The 20,475-nt window shown below is 44.6% G+C and overlaps 1 protein-coding gene across 4 annotated transcripts in view; it reads left to right on the top strand.

Annotated features, from left to right (window-relative positions):
* The window catches only part of LRRC43 (leucine rich repeat containing 43), a 344,921-nt gene that overhangs the window by 125,259 nt on the left and 199,187 nt on the right, over positions 1–20,475 (top strand). For all 4 annotated transcript variants that reach the window (XM_086942972.1, XM_086942971.1, XM_086942973.1 and 1 more), the window contains exon 6: positions 413–585. In XM_086942972.1, coding sequence (XP_086799098.1) covers positions 413–585 — 173 coding nt within the window. The remainder of the gene's footprint in view (positions 1–412; positions 586–20,475) is intronic.

The following is a 20,475-nucleotide window of genomic DNA, read 5'->3' as shown; positions in this document are numbered from 1 at the left end:
TAGCGAGCACCAGCTACACTACACTTCCATTTCAAGCTGCGGTGTCTTCTGCCCGACTTCCACCCCAGGATCTTGGGTGCCAGACTGCCATCAACCTCAGAGGGCACCCTGTTGTGCTTAAGAAGAGCATTGGCTCTGTTCAGCCTAATTTCTTCTCTCACATTGGTTTTTTTGGGCTGTTAGATTTATAAAAGAACTGCTGAGTCTGTGCTCCCCACCCTGGGACTCTGATGCCGCCAGGCATTGTGATTATAGCACTTCTTGGGAAATTCTACCCTGCCAATGCATATTCATTCACACAGTGTAAATACTTAAAGTGAATATGCATGCGATGTGAATCCTTGTTTGTTTTAATTATTTGGGAAGAAAAAGTCCAAATACAGCCTGATGTGGCATTTGTCTCTTTTCTCAGATCTTATGCGCGATGAAGCCCATGTTTTTGTAAGTGTTGGAACATTAAAGGGGCTTCCACATCCCCCTTCAGAACAAGAAGATGCCCCAGAATATCCTGTCATCACCTACAACTACTATGTGACTTACACATTTGTATGCGAACTAGAAGACAAGGCCATGGAGAACACAAAGGTGAAGTCCACTGTTTTCATCCGTTGCATATTGGTTGTCATGCTGGGTGAATGTTACGTATATCAAGATGGCTTCATAAAGTCCTCTCCAAGTAAGACTAGGTCTTCTAGGGATTCATGCTAAACCTGGACTGGATATGTCAGACCATCCCTTCCAAAGCACTTCAGTGGAGCAGACGTTCATTTGTTTGATCACTTCAAATTCCTCTCTTTACTGTGGGGACTGTAGCATCCTGATGTGTCTGAAGTGAGCTTGAGAGAATGGCTGGAGTGTTAGAGTGACAGTGCTGTAGACTTCACGTGCTAGGTTTGTCAGTAACTGTGGAATGTGAATGGTTGCATCTTGAGAAAACTAATTGGAAGTCATGCTTTGGAAGTATGTTTACATCAGCAGGGAAGAAAATAACTATGCACAAACACAACTCCCCAGAAATTCACTTATCCTCTGGAAACAGATTAGCATGTAGTACCTATCATCTACAAGCCCTCGCAGCTCACACACAGTCATGTGCAGCAATGTTCCCTAGCTCCTCCTCCCTGTGCAGGAGTTCCTCCTGCCTTGCTGCCAGTGACTAGCTAGAAATGGTGAACACCCATTATGGGCTGGTAGCACAATAAGTTGAGGTGGCAACAATCCCCCCTAGATCGCATTGTCGTGAGTTCCTGTCTGGAAAGTTATAGACTTATGTCACTGGTCCTCCTGGTCAGGTTGTTCCTGACTGATTCCCTTATCAGCCCAAAGTTCATGAGTGAAGACTTTTTTTTCTACCCCCATTTGCAGTACCATAGGATCTGACGGATGACTTAACCTGACCCTAGATGTAGGATGCAGACTCTAAGCATTCAACGCTCTTACTATCTATTGAAGACTCAGTGACATCAGGTATCAACGACTCCTCTCCATCCTCTGCATCTCTCTGCACCTCCAACGGCATGCTGTGTCATGGAGAGGCACAGTGAATTAGCCCAACAGTGGCTTGACCTGGATGAGCTCCAGGCCATCTTGTCCTTGAGTGCATAAAGATTTGGGCCATCAGCAAAGGTCCAAGCCAAGTCCAGGTGCACTAAAATCCAATATCTTCATCTTAATTAGGTACACCTATGACTGCAAACGCATCTCCTAAAAATCTAAGAACCTTCCTTGAGTAACTGCTGTCAAATGCACATCATTACACACTTGCAATAGTAAAATCCTTGTTGTGCCTTGGCATCTTCACATCTTGCCTACTGTTGTATTGTACCAAGCATCCCACCCTCCCACACACATTTTCCCTCATATTCTCTCATGAATTCACATGACAAAGTGGGGATCAAACAAGAATTGATACATTTGTAAAATGCTAAAATGGAAATTGGTTGGAACATGGCACACTTGGTTTTATTTTTTTGCATTTTTTTCAGTGAATGGGATTACTTGGGCCACTGACAAACTTTGGGAAACTGATTCAGTTGAGAACAAGAAAGCACTCAATGAAACAGTTTGTCCATAAAGGTGTGTCCATAAAGGCAGAAGACAAAAGAAAGGAAGCCCTGAATCATTGTGTATCGTGAATCAGCAGGAACAGTCTGGCCTCTAGGAATTCACAGACATGAAGTAAATCCTTATGGTTTCAGTTATCAGTCTGATTGTGGGTTGTCTATCACTATGGCACTTGCACTTGGAAGTTGTATTTTTGATTCATGATAAACCACCACAATATTTTTGCTTTCTGCACGAGTGTTGTGCTTATATATGTTACTGCCATTATATCAGTAAGCATTCATGAGCTAACCATGGCTTTCAAGAAACAAGATGCTTCCATTGACTAGGTATGACTGTTGAAAATGGCTTCTCAATGTGTGAGTAACAAGGACCCCCTGAATGAGAAATAATAATATTCCTAGGACAGGGAAAATAATTATGTGTATACATTCCTAGGCAATAATAAAACAATAGAACAGGAAAAGGTTACAAGAACAAGGACATATAGTAAAAAGCTTGTAGTCGAAATTATTATTCATCACATATATAAAATAGTAAAACGACAATTACATAATCATTATCAGTGCATACAATGTTGGCTTAAAAACACACAGTAAATAATAATAGACAATCAGTAACAATTTTTTTTTTAAAGTGAATTAATAATGAAAGGGCTATTAATATACTCGACGCGCGTTTCGGCGTTAAAAGAACGCCTTCTTCAGGAGCCACAAGGTAGTCTGAAACACACAGTAAAAATAAACAAGAAAAATAATCAAGCTTTTTACTATATGTCCTTGTTCTTGCAACCTTTTCCTGTTCTATTGTTTTATTATTGCCTAGAAAGAAAATGGCTTCTCAGCCATGTGCTGAAATTCTGCTTACTGGTTACGAAAGCCCATTCGGAGGCCAACAGCAAGTGGAAACAAAGGGGCATATGTAGGTAGCCATTTGCGATTCGCAAACGCCAAAATTCGGCGAATTTCGGCGTTTGCGAATCTCAAACGGCGTTTTGATATGTAGGTGCATATTAGCAAAATAAGGAATCGCAAAAATTGTGATTCCTTCTTTTGCTCAAGCATTTAAGGAATCGCAATTTTGCGATTCCTTAAATGCTATGTAGGAGTAAATTGAAAAATGCGATTCAGGCTTAAGGAATCGCAAAATACCACCTACTCCAAGTAGATGGAATTTTGCGATTTCCTTCTAAAATGCATTTTTTTTTTTTATTCAAAGTGCCATGTGGCGCACAGACATGCCCTTAGGGCATGTCAGTGCGCCACGTGTACTTACAGGCACATTCCAGGGGTGCAACAGGTGTCCTTTGGACACCCTGGCACTCTTGGAATTGCGATTCTCAAATTGTGATTTTCTCATAGAAAATCGCAATTTGAGAATGTATCCCCCTTCATTCCTATGGGCCTTTTGGCCCATAGGAATGAATTGGACACTCATTCCTTAATTGCGATTCGCAATTTGCTAATCGCAATTAAGGAATATTAGGTAATCGCAAAAATATTGCGAATTATTACCTACATTCCATTTTGCAATTCTGAAATAGTGATTCCTTAAAAAACGCTATTTCAGAATCGCAAAATGGAGATTACCTACATATGCCCCATGTCTTTCATAATGCATCAGCACTTCTTCTCTACTCTACTCAGACATGAGCCTCTGTCTTCTTGCTCTGGTTGACAGTATCCGCATCTTTTCCTCATATTTGATGACTGCTGCAGAAATTTCTATGTGTATTGGAAAAGCAACAAAGGGCCACTGCAATGTCTCTTTCTTGAATAGTCCTTGTTTTTCTGTATTTTTCAGTCTTTTCTAAATAGTCCTGGGCTCTGTGTCAGGTTTGATTCTAGTCATGAGTGCTGAGCCTGGCTGTGGTGACACTGATGGTCGTGCTCCAAAACATCTAGATCTCTTTAATGGTGTTGATGTTGATGAAGATCAGATGTCCATTGCCGTACCTTTCTCCCATGGAGGTACCTCCCACTGTTCTGTATTGTGCCTGGCTCAATATCTTAATTTGTTGATGATAAGTGGCCAGAGGTGGACAGACCTCTGCATTGTCTGTATTGTGCTGCTTGACTTCTCTCTGGTTCTCCAGTACAGGTTCATCCTGTGTTGCCCATGATCACCCCAAAATTCCTTTGGAGCAGCCTCTCCTTCAGCACCTAGTGTCTGTAGGGCAGCAGATGGCTGAGGTGTTTCATTATTCCCCACCGGTACCTATTCAGGTGGCCGGTTCTTGGGCCATTTGACTCTAGCACTCATCAATCAATTTTCAGCAGTTTCTGAACTCATCCTAGAATCATCCTCTAGCATAACTACTAACTAACCTCACCTTTCCTTGTCGAAGGAGATACTACATTATTTAGCTTCATCCTGGGCTTCCCAAGTCATATCTCATCCCTGTAAGTTTCAGGGCATTGCAGCTCCTACAATCATCCAGTACTGACCTTTCAAACATGCATACATATTAGAGGGGAAACAATCCAACATAAATATTTGCCACTATCTGTTTCTCCAACAGATTTCAGTGCCTAATTAGCTACTGGTATTCTTGTCAGTTCAGGTCACCTCTACAATGTATCATCATATCCATGGCTGCCAACTGCATTCTGCTATTGGCACATGCACGTTTATACTTTGAGTGCCATGCCTTGGCTCATGAGAGACTACTGTCAGCCGGCCACATGCACATTTAAAGGGCTGCATCATAGATATAGTCACTGGCATAACGAAACTTGAGGGGGCCTCTCTGCAAGGTGCGTGGAGGGGCCCCCTCCGGGTTCAATCAAGAGCTCTCCGGCCAGAGTGCTGTGCCGATGGGGCCCTCTGGAGCTTAGGGCCCCCCCCGCCCCTTTGCAGGGGCTGCGGGGGCCTGTGCTACGCCCCTGGATATAGTAGGCATCAGTTCATGCTTGCATGTAAGAAGAGGGGTGACACAAGTTAGACCCTGCATTGGATGTCATGGTCATTATAGATGAGAGAGAAAATACTGAAATACTCATCTTCAGGAAGAACACCTCCACATGGGACCACAGATGGTGACCTGCAGAACTCTGACCTACACCCATAGACTGACCAGGCATGCATCCTGAGCTTCATCCTCGACAGGCAACTCACCATGAAACAACATATCAATGCAGTTGCCTCCTCCTGCTGAAGTATTTCAGGGTTCCCAAGGCCTACACGCTCCAGAGATTACCCACATACACAAAAGAACTGTTGGCACGGAAGCTGTAAAAGGCAAAGAACAGGTTTATTAAAACCCCATGGGGTGGTGGTACACTCAAACAGCACCCTTCGGTATTGCAAGAGGTATCACACCGAACACCGGTGTGACCCCGTTTATATACAATTTTGGGGCAATAAAAGATAGGCGGCACAAGTTAAGACGCAGTTTTTAGAGACATACATGGTCATGTTTTGGAATACTGCCAGCTCATTGGAGGGTTTCAAACCCACTGGTCAGTTAGTGGCACATTCCTGAAGGTATACGGGTCAGTGAGAACTGCGCATGTGTGGCTTGACCAGTACTAAAAATAGCCTGTTGCTGGGCAGATGTGAGTGGTCAGTGGAACGGACAAAGGACTAAAGGGCACGTCGGCCACGAGGCCGCTCATGATCTAAGATGGCCGCCACAGTATTCAAAATGGCGTTTATCGTATACAGCCAAGTTAAGGAGGACAACGTATAGATTCAGCTAATCGCTAACACGGACGGGCCAATTACAACAGACGACCCTTTTAGCGTTTAGCTGAATCTACCTCATAATGAACATAGTCTGGATGTTCGTCCTCGATGTCAATTAGCATAATTTGTGTCACCTCCTTATGTAGCATCATTTTATCGTAGGCAAGAGCTCGTCTCGATGGCAAACAGGCCGATAGGCACATTGAACATAATGCAGGACCACATTGGATACACAGGCAGATAAAAAACATTGCTCCCACAAGTATACAGAGAATTGTCAACAGTTTCCAGCCCCAAGTTGCAATCATGGACCAGAACCATCCAGAAAGTGTCCAAGTTCCATTGTCCGGGTGTATTTCGGCAGCTATTTTATGCAGCTTTGAAATCGCATCATACACAGATGGAGAATTATCAGGCACGTAAACACAGCAGCTGCTTCCGATGATCCTACATGCCCCCCCACGATCAGCCAAAACAACATCCAGTACCATCCGGTTTTGGAGGGTGACAATTCTGGAAATCTGCAGTTCTTCGGTAATATTCCCCAGGGCAATAGCAGTGTCATTCGCAACAGCCTCGACAACACGTGTCAGGCGTCTGATCTTCCGACTGTTCAGTGCGGCCCCCACAAAGGAGAATAGTCCCAGATTGAAATCCACATATTGTTGCAACGCAGTGTCCGTTTGATCAATGTCCTCTAGTGCAACAGTTCGCTTAACTCTGTTTAAAACAAAGTCATGGTACAGAGTATAGTCGTTGTGATACATCGGAGGGGCAATGAATACAGGAGGTAGCACAAACGATACATAACATGTACCCAACCACCCCACTGGAAGCTGATGGTACCCCTTCGCTCCACAGATGAAGTAGGTGTTTCGGGATGCAACAAATGAAATGCCATTCGGGCTATCAAACGTGAGAGTAACGTTACATTCACTTTTCCCCACAGCAATCGTGCCCTTATTCCGGATACATAGATCGGCTTTCGTGGCAATGACATTTATAACATGAGCACTGGATACATTCACGTTTCGCTGATTGCTGTATATTCGTGGGGCAGATACATTGTCGGGCCTATACTCCTCCCATTCAAACCGTGTACCCTCAGCCCGTGGAAACCCATCCTTGTCATGGGGACATTCTTTATTTAGGCGAAAAAAGCACCCCCCCTTTTGTTGGCCATCTCAAGGTAAAGAGGAGGGTGTACCAGGCGTTGCAAGACCCATTATGCGAAAACGGGAGTGGAATAAGTGGGGTGCCCCCTCTCTTCTGGTGCCCAGGCAACATTCCACACACCCAGCAATTAGAGGTATTGGTCATATTATGTGTGTGGTGAAGAATCTGAATGAAGCTGTTATTTAAATACGTTTGACGGTGGCGTTCTTCATGAAAAGGCAGAGTAAAGTGAAAATGTTCAGACGGTGCCGGGGTAGTCGGCAGCAAATGTTCACGTACAGGCACCACAAGTTCGACTACCCAGGCAATAACAGCTATCACCACAATCGTGAAAACAAAAAGAAAGGCACCCAGTATTTTCTTATCACGCGATACCATTGATGCCATAGTTCAAGAAAGTTCAGTGCTCACAGTTTCTCACAAATAGTCTCTGATACACATACGTGTATACCTAAAAAAAAAGAAAAATGCGGTGCTGAACTCCGAGGTAGCCGTTGTTTTCTTCTCCGGGCCAAGACGGGTGTCGCTACTCTGGCAGAACTGATCCCCCCCCTTGGAATTCCCGGTTTCCGTTTCACAAACCTGGAGCGGTTACCAACCAGTCTAAAAAAGGAACAAAAATCTTCTTTATCGCGGTCGTAGATTGTAGCGCTCTCTTCCAGCAGCAGATTGGTCCGGGAAGGCTCCCTCTACTTCGGCCGACGTCACAGCTGGGCTCTTTTCTTTCTCCAAGATCTCTTTATAATCAGTAAGCACAGCAGGAGTCACCAGATCCGGAGAGACTCGACGACAGTGAGTCGAATGCACCCACCGCTTCCTGTTGGTCACTCGTACGGCGGTGCGGGTTGCCAGAAGGACCTGCTCGGGGCCCTTCCACCTGGGCTCCAAACTGCTTGCTCTTTCAAACGAACGGATCATCACATGATCCCCAGGACGAAGATCGTGGCCTTCTCCAGTAGAGTTGTCAGGGAGCGCTTCTCGAACCTGTTGATGAATGGAGAGCAAATCATTTGTTAATCGTGCCAAATAATCATTCATCATAACACAAGGCACATCATGTATCAATCGCGGCTTGGGCACTCCCCAGATATTCATGGGGCGGCCAAACACCACCTCATAAGGTGTAAGGCCAGTTCGTGAATGGGGCACTGATCTAAGAGACAGTAGTGCTAGCGGCAACGCATCTGGCCACTTCAATGATGTAGACGCCACAATTTTGGCCAGTTTAAGCTTCAACGTGGCATTGTACCGCTCGACCAAACCTGCCGACTGAGGGTGGAATACAGCGTGGAACTTTTGCTGAATCCCTAACCCCTTCAGTACATATTCCACAATCTTTCCAACAAAATGGGGCCCATTATCGCTCCACAAAAATTTGCAAACTCCAAAGCGAGGAAAGAATTCCTTAAGCAACACCTTAGCTGTTGTCAAAGCCGTATTGTCTTTCGTGGGGTAGGCCTCAACCCATTTGCTAAAGGCACACACCACCACTAAGACGTACTTCAGGTTATTGCAACGCTCGAGTTGAATGTAATCCATTTGAAGGACTTCAAACGGTGCAGAAGGTGGAACGAACCCTCCTTTCGGAGTATAGGCCCCCTTTCCAGGATTGTGTTGCAAACATACCAGGCAGGTCTGCACTACTCTCTTTGCAGTGTTCGCAATCTCGGGATGTTCCCAAACTCGTGTTAAAAGCTGAGTGATTGCAAGAGCTCCGACATGCGCCAGTCCATGTGTCATCTGGACCATCGCCTGTAAGTAAGCCGCAGGCAATTTCCACTTCTCCATGTCTTTACTTCTCCAACATCCCTCATCATCTAGCACCCCATCTGCTGCCCAAGCCGCAAGCTCAGATTCTGTAGCTGAATTTTGTATATCCCGTATCTCTGCTCTAGCATCACTCCATCGTTCAGCCTGTGATTGTACCACATACATGGGGGAGCTAGTTCGGGACATAGCCGTTTGCCTTGCTATGCTGTCTGCAAAGGCATTTCCTTGGCCCACCTTATCCGTAATTTTCTTATGGGCACTGCACTTCACTATTGCTACTTTTTTAGGGCCAAGCAGCGCATTTAGGAGATCACGCACTAACTCTCCGTGCATAATGTGCTCCCCATGTGAGGTCAGAAACCCGCGTTCCCTCCAAAGAAGCCCGAAGTCATGGGCCACTCCAAAGGCGTACCGGCTGTCTGTGTATATGTTCACACATAGGCCAGCACTCAATTCGCAGGCTCTTGTTAAAGCTATCAGCTCTGCTGCCTGAGCCGATTTTTGTGGTATTCTAGCTGTTTCTACCACCGTCTTAAGAGTCGTGATCGCATATGCTGCAGAAGTCGTACCATCTGGCAGCCTCAAACACGATCCATCAACCCACAGTTCCCCATCCACATCTGGAAGTGGCACATCCTGTAAGTCAACACGACCCTTTGTCTGTTCCTCAGTCAGGAAAACACAATCATGATGTTTTTCTTCCTGACCCTCCTCGGCCGGATAGGGCAATAAAGTCGCGGGGTTCAAAGTAGCGCATCTCTTCAATGTTATGTGTGGCGCTAAAAGTGTCAGCTCATATCCTGTAAGTCGTGCACTCGTGAGGTATTGGGTCTTTGTTTGGTTTAACAGGGCGTCTACTGCGTGAGGAACCAACACCAGCAATTTGTGTGATAACACTATGCCCTCACTCTGTCGTATGGCTACTGCTGTTGCCGCTACTGCTCGAAAACACCCAGGCAGCCCTCGTGCTACAGGATCCAAAATGGCAGAGAAGTATGCACATGGTCTCTGCTTATCCCCGTGTAACTGCACTAACACTGACAACGCGCACCCATCATTCTCGTGCACGTACAATGTGAAAAGTTTCGTGTAGTCTGGTGTTCCTAACACGGGTGCAGAACAAAGGGCCTGTCTCAACTGTTCAAAGGCTTTCTGACATTCGTCTGTCCACTCAAGAGGCATCGGTGTAGTTTTGGACAATAATGCTAGCAGAGGTTTTATGATATGTGAGAAACCCATGATCCATTGTCTACAAAAAGATGTCAACCCTATAAAGGCACGCACATCTCTCTGCGTGCGGGGGACTGGTGTGTCTAAAATTGCTTGAATTCGATCAGATGTTAATGCCCTCCCCTCCTTAGACAACAGATGACCGAGGTAGGTCACCTGGGGTCTACAGTATTGAAGCTTTTTCTTGGAGACCTTGTGATTGTTTTGTGCCAAAAAGGACAGCAACGCAAGCGTGCTTTGTTCACATTGCGTATAGGAGTCAGCAGCAAGCAAAAGGTCATCCACGTACTGGATGAGCGCAACGCCAGACTGCAATTCGAAGGAATCTAGTTGTCGTTTTAAAGCCTGGCTGTAGATGCTAGGGCTCTCAGTATAGCCTTGGGGAACACGACAAAATCTATACGATTTATTATTGAGCGTAAAACCAAACAGATATCTGCTATCTGGGTGAACAGGGATAGAAAAGAACGCATTCTTTAGATCGATAACGCTAAAAGTGGTGGCTGTCGGTGGAACCAAAGTAAGCAAAGTTGTGATATCAGACACCACTGGGTATTGGGGAATGACAATTTTATTTATTTCACGCAAATCAATAATAAATCGATAGATCTTGCCATCTGAGTCTCTCTTAAGAATTGGTAGAATAGGGCTGTTACAGACATTATAAGGGACCTCCTCCACTACCCCTGCAGAAATCAAATCCTGAACAATATGTGTTAGTGCAATTTCGCCTTCCTTCGAGATCTTATACTGTGGCACTCGTGGTAGAGGGGCCCCCTCCTTAACAGTGATATGTATTGGTGGAATACGCATCTCTCCCACATCCGTATCTGATGTCGCCCACAACGTGTGCGGCAGAGAGGCCAAAGCGGGAATGTCTAAAATGACACAAAATCTGTCACGTTCAGGACAATCATCAGGATCAGGGTAGTTGTCATTCAGAATAACCCGCACTCCTTCTGGAGCGCAGCGTATTGTTGCTCGAAAATATTTAAGCAAATCAATGCCCAAGATATTATCTGGGGTATGGGGCGATAACAAAAATTGGCCAAAACTAAAGTACTTGTCAATGCATAGTGCAAGGGGCTTGGACAAAGGGCTAGGGGAGGGTGTGCCATCAAACCCTACACACGTAATCATTTCGCCAGACAGGGGAGCCCTCGGAACCAAGTGTTTCGACAGAGCGCTACGAGTAGCTCCTGTGTCGACTAGAAACTGATCAGTAGAACCCAAAATACCCGCTGTTACATATGGACCTTGCTGATCTACTGGCACTTCGACTGATTCCTTACCCCATCCTACGCAATCCTATGCATGCACATAATCCTGATGTTCCACATTCTCTCCTTCTAAAATCTGATATTGATTCCGTCTATCAAACGTATTTCGTTCGTCCTGGCCACGGCCCCTCTCCTCAACCTGTCTACGATCACCTCCGCCACCTCTCGCTCCAGTATAACCTCCTCTTGACCTTCCACTGCCTCGACCACGCTGACTACGCTGTTCACGAAGTACCGGACAATCATCGGCCCAATGCCCAAACTCCTTACAATAAGCACACTGATCCTCCGCAATGTCCGTACGACCATACGACGCATTTCCTCCACCTCGTCTACCTCTATCATTCCCTCTACTCTGTGTTCCCCGAACCTGTGCCAACATCACCTTCGTTTTCAATTCCTTCGTCTTTTTCTCTACATTCTCTTTAGCCTCCACTTCCTGCCGCTCATAATACTGAGCCATAGTTAACAAGGACGCAGGGGTCGCCGTGGCCCAGGAACTCTCACTCGACTTCAATCGCTTTGCAATCTCTGGTAGGAGATTAGCCACGTACTTATCTACAAACAAATGCCGACCCGTATCGTCAGTTAAAGATTGACCACTGTAATCATGAAATGCCTCCTCAAAGCGTGTAAAGAAATCTGAAACCGTTTCATCATGTTTCTGCTTGCACGACGTTAACATGGTCCAATCAATCTTTTTGGCGGGAACAAGCGTTTTCAATTTACGCAAAATAGCTGCCGGAAGTTCTAGAATTAGCTGACAAGGCTTGCATGCTGGTGCCCTGTCTAAATCTGCAGCATTTATTTCTTTCCATGTCCCTCCCAATATTGTCTCATCATTATTTTTACGAATCTGCCGCCACATGTCAGGTGGTAATATCAACCCAAAAAACAAATCTATATCTACAAGAGTCATCACACAAGACGATATAGCCCCCTCTACCCCCTCATAGAATGCCGCTGGGTTCTTTCGGAGATCAGGTAAAGAGTTTTTAAGTGCCATGACATCTGCTCTATTCCATGGTGTATACACCCAATTATACACAAAATATCCCTTCGCATCCTTTGACGATTTATCATCATCCGTACCTTCCCCTTTTGGTGGAACATACAAAGGCGCGGCTTCACGCATAGGCATAACATGCAACGCAGAGCTCTTATCTGAACCACGAAGAGAACACTCCTTAACCGCCCCGTCGTTTCCCGGCTCGGACTCCTTTTTCCTCCGTTTCAGTTCCTGTCGTAAAGAAATTGTCTCATCCCGCAGCGCGATCAACTGCTTGAACAGGTCGTCCACATCTGTAAGATCAAAATCACCTTTAGCTAAATTCTCACGATATACCGACAAAGCTTTAGGTTCTAACGTTTCAGAAACTTCACGATATGCATTTACAACTTCATCCGCTAAAGTGGACAAGAAATACATTAATTCAAGATCCGACCACCCCTGTTTCTCCGCTACCAACTGTTCCTGAGTAACACAATGCTTATTCACTTTACGAGCCCAACTGCGCAAATGAGCGGACCTCTCCGCAGTAAACCTGAGAGCCGATACCCCTTTCTGGCTCACTTGAATCTGCCCATCATCCTCGGAATCCGCAGCCGGAGCCGTCGGTGAAACGTACGGAGGCGGTGACCGATCTAACAAAGAAAAATCATCAATTTCATTATTAAGGACAGGATAAAGCGGTCGGCGAATAGGAAACTGACCAGTCATTTGCAATTTACGTTCCCGTTCCTCCCTCTCTTTCTTCTCCTGAGCCTCCTTCTCCTCAAGCTGTAAAGCCTTATCCCGAGCAGCCTTACGCTGCTCTTTGTCCGCCAAGGCAACCTCACGCTTCATTCGTTCACGCACCGCTTTCTCCCACATTCGTACACAATCAAACATATTTTGTCTAGACCTACGTTGAAACATACATTGCTCGACAAATTGGATTTTACTCAAATCGTATGACCCGTGTAGGGGCCATTGCAATTCGGGATCGGCCTTAGTGTACTTATGCCATAATTTACTGTACATAATAGGTGGAAGGCCGTGCTTGATATACATGTCCCTATTTGGCGTTCCCTCTGGGGGAGCTGGCTGTGATTCCGCTAACCTAATTGATGCATCATCTCCTAAGCAACACATTCCCCGGAGTTTGCTGAAAACAGGCATGTTCAAAAAGTATCACGAAAGCGTGACACCAAACCAAAGGGCACTTACAGTTCTTCACACAATTGTGCCGTTCAAAGGAAAAACAAGGTTAGAGAAACATCTCTACATGCCTGCCTATGTGAAGTGCACTACACATATAAGTTCAAAGGTCACAAATTCAAAATGTTAGCTAACTCAGATCAAAGTTCACAAAATTCAGCGAGCGTCCGAAGACTACCTCACTGATCACAAATCTCAAGACTTCAGTAAGCGTCTGAAGACTACCTTACCGAACACCAAGCTTACCAATTCTCAAAAGTCCAGATTCCAACTGCCAAGGTCTTGTAAGCCAAATCAGCCAAACGGCACTTTCTCAGTGAAGCGGACACTCGAAAACTCAGTCGGAGACCGGCGCCACCTGGAAGGTCAGATCGGAAGGAAAGGAAAAAACACCTTGGCAGCCAAGACTCGGGTCACTCGTGGCAGTGCGCGTCCATGGCGAGTTTCCAAGCCTTCGTCACGACCTCTCCTTCGGGCATCCGAGTCGCCGATGAGTCCCTTCGTGGTCGCCAATTGAAGTATTTCAGGGTTCCCAAGGCCTACACGCTCCAGAGATTACCCACATACACAAAAGAACTGTTGGCACGGAAGCTGTAAAAGGCAAAGAACAGGTTTATTAAAACCCCATGGGGTGGTGGTACACTCAAACAGCACCCTTCGGTATTGCAAGAGGTATCACACCGAACACCGGTGTGACCCCGTTTATATACAATTTTGGGGCAATAAAAGATAGGCGGCACAAGTTAAGACGCAGTTTTTAGAGACATACATGGTCATGTTTTGGAATACTGCCAGCTCATTGGAGGGTTTCAAACCCACTGGTCAGTTAGTGGCACATTCCTGAAGGTATACGGGTCAGTGAGAACTGCGCATGTGTGGCTTGACCAGTACTAAAAATAGCCTGTTGCTGGGCAGATGTGAGTGGTCAGTGGAACGGACAAAGGACTAAAGGGCACGTCGGCCACGAGGCCGCTCATGATCTAAGATGGCCGCCACAGTATTCAAAATGGCGTTTATCGTATACAGCCAAGTTAAGGAGGACAACGTATAGATTCAGCTAATCGCTAACACGGACGGGCCAATTACAACACTGCTTCCAAACACAGCGCATGCTCATTAGAGTCTTCAGATGGATCCCAACCAACACCATAAAGACCATCAGACAGGCCCTCGTCACCAGCTACCTCGACTGCGGCAACACCCTCTATGCCGGCATCTCCACCCAGCTCCTCAAAATACTACAGACCATGCAGAACGCTGCATCCAGACTCATCCTGGACCTCTCCAAACAAACCCACATCGCCCCTCACCTGAGAGACTTCTACTGGCTCCCCATCCAGCAACGATGCCAGTTCAAGATCCTATAAACACACCACTTTAAAGCCCTCCATAACCAAAGACCTGCCTACAGTAAATCCTGCTTGTGCCTACTCTGCCTACTCTGGCCAATCTGGGAAGCACCTCTTTTCTGTCCTTGTCAGATAACGTCCGCTGCCTTTTGGCTAGGTTTGCGCTATAGAAATACTACATGAATGCATACTTACACACATCGAGCAGGAGGTTGCACTCCTGCTTCAGAAAGGAGCAGTGGAGTTGGTGCCCCAGTAGGAGATTGGGCAGTGGTGCTATTCTCAGTACTTTCTAATGACCCAATAGGATTGCAATCTTCGTGCAATCCTAGACATCAGGATCTTACATTTTTTTCTCCGCCAGGAAAAGTTCAAGATGATGTCCCTGGCTCATGTCCTTTTGGTGCTCGAAGAAGGAGACTGGATGATGACACTCGACTTGCAGGATATGTATTTCTACATATCGATTGTGCAGTCATGCAGTAAGTACTTCTGTTTCATGGTAGGTTTCACTCTTTATCAGTTTGCAGTAATTATCATTGGCCTAACTATGGCAACGTAAGTCTTTATTAAGGTAATGACCGTGGTAGCTCATTTCAGGGAGCCGGGGATACCATTATTCGCATATCAAGATGACCAGCTACTAAAAGCTCAGTTGCCTGAGATAGTGGTATGCCACTTGCTGTCCACAGCATCCCTGCTGTTCTAATCTCACCTAAAACCCTCTCCCCGTCTTTTGTTCATTAGGCAGTTCCTGATACATCATCTGCCTGAGCCTTTCAACTTGCTTAGAGAATTTGAGACATTCTCGCTGTGGTTCTGATGTTTTGGGATAGAATTCAAATTCCAGTGCTGATGGTCTTGCACATGCTAATTTGCTGGCTTCTTGCATTCTCGTGGTCATGTATGCATACTGGCACATGAGGCTCTCCATTGGTGCTCCTCATACAGTGGTTCTAACATGGAGGAGATCATTGTGATCTCATGAAGCACTGCAGCAGATCTGAGCTGGTGGGGTGTGGAGAAAAACTTTACATCAGGGCTGTCATTCCAACCTCCTCTTATGATGGCCATGATTGTGGCGAATGCCTCCACCCTGGGTGAGGTGCACGTGCCGAGGAACTGAAAATGAAAGCTCCCTGATCTCCGCAAAGTGGGTTCTTCAACCTGTAAGAACTTATGACAATTTGACTGGTGCTCAAGGCCTTCCTCCCATCCATTCAGGGTCAATCAGATCTTAACAGACAATACATCTCTGACATGGCATGTCATCAAACAAGGAGGAGTGGGCTCTCGCTTTCTTTGTTATGAAACGTTGAGGCTCTGGGCCTGGACACATCAGAATGGAATTTAGCCTGCCATCTGGAAAGCTTGTTAAAAACCAGAGCTGAGAGTCTGAGCCAGGGTCACTTGGCTGACCATGAATGGCATCTCCACCCAGACGCGATCATCACACTTTTGCCCTGTGGGGGAAAGCTTATGTGGATTTATTTGCAACTCACAGCAACACCCATTACCTAAAGCATCTGTGCTCGCCAGTATCCGTTGTAGGGAGCCTTGGGGGACAGGTTTTGATTGAAATGGAATTTCCCACATGACTACACTTTGCCTGCCACAGCCTTAATTTCTTGAGTTCTGAGTAAGATTTGTCAAGAACAGACTAAACTCATTCGTATTGCCCTATTGGCCAAGAAGGGTGTGATATACAGACATCCTGCACCTCTCCTTGTATCCCCTGCTCCGTCTTTCTCTCATGATGAATGTTCTTTCCCAGTAAGCTAAGAGGGCAGGGTTCTAAATCCCAAGCTCCGAAACCTTGCCTGTAGATTGAGAGGGGACACTCTACTGTTTTCAGTTACCAGCAGCAACGTGGGAGTTTGTTATTGAAAAATAAAAAAAACAAATACCCCCCACACCTTAGGAATTTCCTCCCAGGGTGTGGGGATCATTTGTGTTTTTTCCGTGTCCCTTACCACCATGCTTTTCCTTGTGATGGACAGGTAAAATAAAGCCTTTTCACTGTCCTTCATATTTAGGGTGGATGGAATAAAGTCCTTACCCTGACTGCCCATACTCAGTCAGGCCATCGGAGGAAGTATCCCATCAAGGGAGCCAACGAGGGCTCTATCAACAGAATACTTAGTTCCACTCAACTCTAAATAGGGCAGGTACAGGGTTGTTTGACAAGCAAGGTACACTTTCACATCTGTGATGAAGTACTTTCTGCCGAACTCTAAATCAGGCCTATGATTTCCAAACTGATGACCAGCTCTTTGTGATTATACAAGAAAGAGAAAAAGGAAGGCATGCAAGTGCATTCCACCAGGGCTAAATCTTTTTCTTCCGCATTCACGTAGTGGAAATCCATAGGGCTGCCACATGGGCATCTCTGCATACTGTTGCAAAGCACTACTGCTTAGTTACTGAAGTATGACAAGATGGCCGTTTTGCTCATTCTGTCCTCCAGGACTTCACTGTTTAACTATTCTTCAACTCTCCTCCAGTTGCTATTTGTTTGGTAATTTAGTCAAAACATGATGAATGTGCAGGTAGAAGTATCCATCAGAATAAAAAGTTTCTTACCTTCAGTAACAATCTTTCTGGTGGATACTCTTTCTACCTGTAGATTCCTCACTGACCCTTCCATCCTCCCAGGCTTGAAGAATGTTGATGAATAATGATTATCAATGTGAATTATTATTATTATTTTATTTTGCAGTGCATGTCTACAATTTCACAAGTGCCTCTCACCCTTTTGCCTTGTTTGTGTAGATAAGATAGAGGGGAAGCTGTCATTGGCATGCTTATTGGGAGCTTTATATCTTTGATGTAGTCATTGGGAGGTCGTAGCCGATATCAACATGGCTCTCTGCTGGCGTGTATGAGCTGTGGCAAAAACTTTATGGATTCAGACTTGTGTCAGAGATGTTCAAAAGGTGAAGAATCTGCAGGTAGAAAGAGTATCCACCAGAAAGATTGTTCCCAAAAATAAGTAACTTTTTTAGGTGATGAGTAGAAAGAGGGATAGAGAAATTGTGTTAAAATAGATTAAGGCAATTCCCCCGATAATAGTAGTTTTTCTGCAAATGATTTCCTTGAACATCCATGGATTACTTTTTCCAGCATATCTTTTTAGTGGTGGCTATCACTGTAATCCAGAAACCCCTTCTCCTGAACAAACATCTGAAACGATACACTGCACGTCAGAAGTTCTCATCAGATTCTAGTATATGGAGACTGGTCGTCAAGCACACAACTTCATAATAAAGGCAGGGGGGCTGATATGCATTATAGGAAATTTTGCAACGGCACATCTTTGAGCAGATGTTTCCTCAAGTAGCGAAATGTGTAGAAAATTAGGGAGCTTTTATTCTTTTTTTTTAATTTAGCAGCTGACAGACCTATGACAAGAGGGTGAAAAGAGGAAAACAATGACTTACATCTATAGTGCATAGGCTGTCCTTTGTTTGGGTTAACAAGTTGTGTGCTATTTTCACTCACGTGAAAGAAATTGTGCCTTTTGTCCCATCCATTAGAAGTCTACCAGAAGTCATTCATTCATAGTCATAAAGTGGTCACTATATGCCACAGTTAGCACTGTTTGCTAATTAGAAAATTAGCCAAAATTACTTTCAGATCAAGCACCAATCTGCTTACATTACAATTAATGAGGGTAGGGAAAAAAAGAATGTGTAGACAAACATTTCACTTTGAGTAAACATCTTTTCCAGAAAGAAACTATTAGAAGTCTTGGAAGTAAACTTTAAAAGATACAGTGGACCTTTCATAGGAGTTAATCTAGAAAGTCTGGCAGAGAAGCAGAGAACGCCATGGACGTACACACCCTGTTCCAGCACTTGTCTGAAAATGCATTGAAGACTCTGTATTACACTGAATTTGCTCCTTTCTAGGTGACAGAACACAAAACACCTCTGGCACTAGAACTGTTCCAAGGTGTGTCCCTAAACCTTCCACCCTTTCCCCTTTTTTGTTCAACATGTACTTGTGTCATTTGGCTTGCTTTCTTCCTGTGAATGTCCTTCTTTTGTAAGCCAGTGATACCTACATTTTGATGATAACTAGAAAAGGCCATGGTCATACTTGCTCCCTCAGCTGCTAGAAAAAGTCTGAAATGGATCTCTGAGAACCATCCTATAAGTTAAATCAATCCAAAATAATGTTCAGACTTGTAATTCTCCTAATGTTTGGGACAATCCCCTGTGGCTGTCCTCTCGGGTACTGTCTCAAACAAATCCTAGTAGTGAAGAATTTTCACATCCTCCTGTCAGAGGAGGCCAGTACAGGTAAGCGTTTTGAGGCCGTGGGGCAGGGCGGGTCAAGACATTGCAAGGGGTAAGCCGATAGATGACGGAATAGCTGTTATTTATTTATTTAATTATACCTATTCTGTTGTCTGTTGACTTTCCCCCTTCTCCCACCGCCTCACTGCGTTTACCTGTGCCGGCCGCCGCTGCCTTCTGTACTCCATACTCCCCTAAATACTTGTTCTGCACTGACCAGAAAGTTTTTTTTTCTTTTTGTAACTTTTGACTTATTTTAGCTCGTTTTGTTGATGACCATAATGACTCCACTACTACTGCTTTCATCCGCTCTCACATTATTTATTGTAACAAAATCTTTCTTGGTTCTGGATTTGAAAAAAGCAGCCAAAGTTCTCAACATGCAAAATACTACTGCAAGGACAGTTTTGGACAAATTTAATCATGTTTCAGCAAATATCAGAGCACTGCACTGACTGCCAATTCCTAGGATCAAGTGTTTCTTTCATGGTGGAACAACTTGTAAAATCCTTGGAGCTACTATGTAGATCAAACTGCCCCAAACTACTATACATGAAAAAATATTCTTAAGTTTAAGAACCTGATAATTACTTGGCTTTTTTAATGTACCTTGTGCCCTCTAAAGAGTTCAGGTTTCTTTCTATCCTTCAGAACCTGTTAGCACCAAAGACCATTTTTGGGTTATATGCTTGCTATCTAGAAATTGTCTTATCAATAGATAAATTACTGGCAGCCCGCTTCAGAAAGCATTTCACATACTTGAAGCTAAAAAACAATGAATTGCTATTGGAAAGGCAGTGTAATCAAACATGGGTTTGATAGAAACTACTGAACAATAAGGTGAATTGGCAAGATGACTTTAGAACTCTATTCCATGAAATGTTTAAAGTAGATCTGTCTCAGCCATTGGTTTGATTATTAAATTATTCTTAAAATGCAGGAGAATTGAACGGTAACGGTAAGTTTCAATTCTATTAAGGACACAGAGGCGAGGATTATGCTTTACTTTCTTCGCTTTATTTTATAACATTTTTTCACAGCAGCCTTGGAAAGTCATCAACATTTTTTATCCCAATCCAGGGACAAACAATCTGAATGAAAACACAATCAAAAAACTAAGCCTGTATTCAGACTACAACACCCATGAGTCCATATGACTACTACAGTAATTAGTCCTTCTTTAGTGTCCACGTATCCTAGAAAGACACTTCAGCATAGTTGTCCCTCCTCTTTCTTCGCGCTTACGCCTCTGAGTCACTGGTCTTGTTTGAACCATCATGTCCTAAAACAAAAGATACCATGTAAAGATTCTGGAAAGACTGTGCCACCCACAACAACAGAATATCCATTAGAAACGGCAACCAGTATTACGCATATTATGCAACCATTGTAGAAAAAGTTTACTTACTGCCATGCGA

Source organism: Lissotriton vulgaris, chromosome 11 (assembly GCF_964263255.1).
Source record: "Lissotriton vulgaris chromosome 11, aLisVul1.2, whole genome shotgun sequence".
NCBI lineage: Eukaryota > Metazoa > Chordata > Amphibia > Caudata > Salamandridae > Lissotriton > Lissotriton vulgaris.
This window is presented reverse-complemented; position numbering and strand designations above follow the sequence as displayed.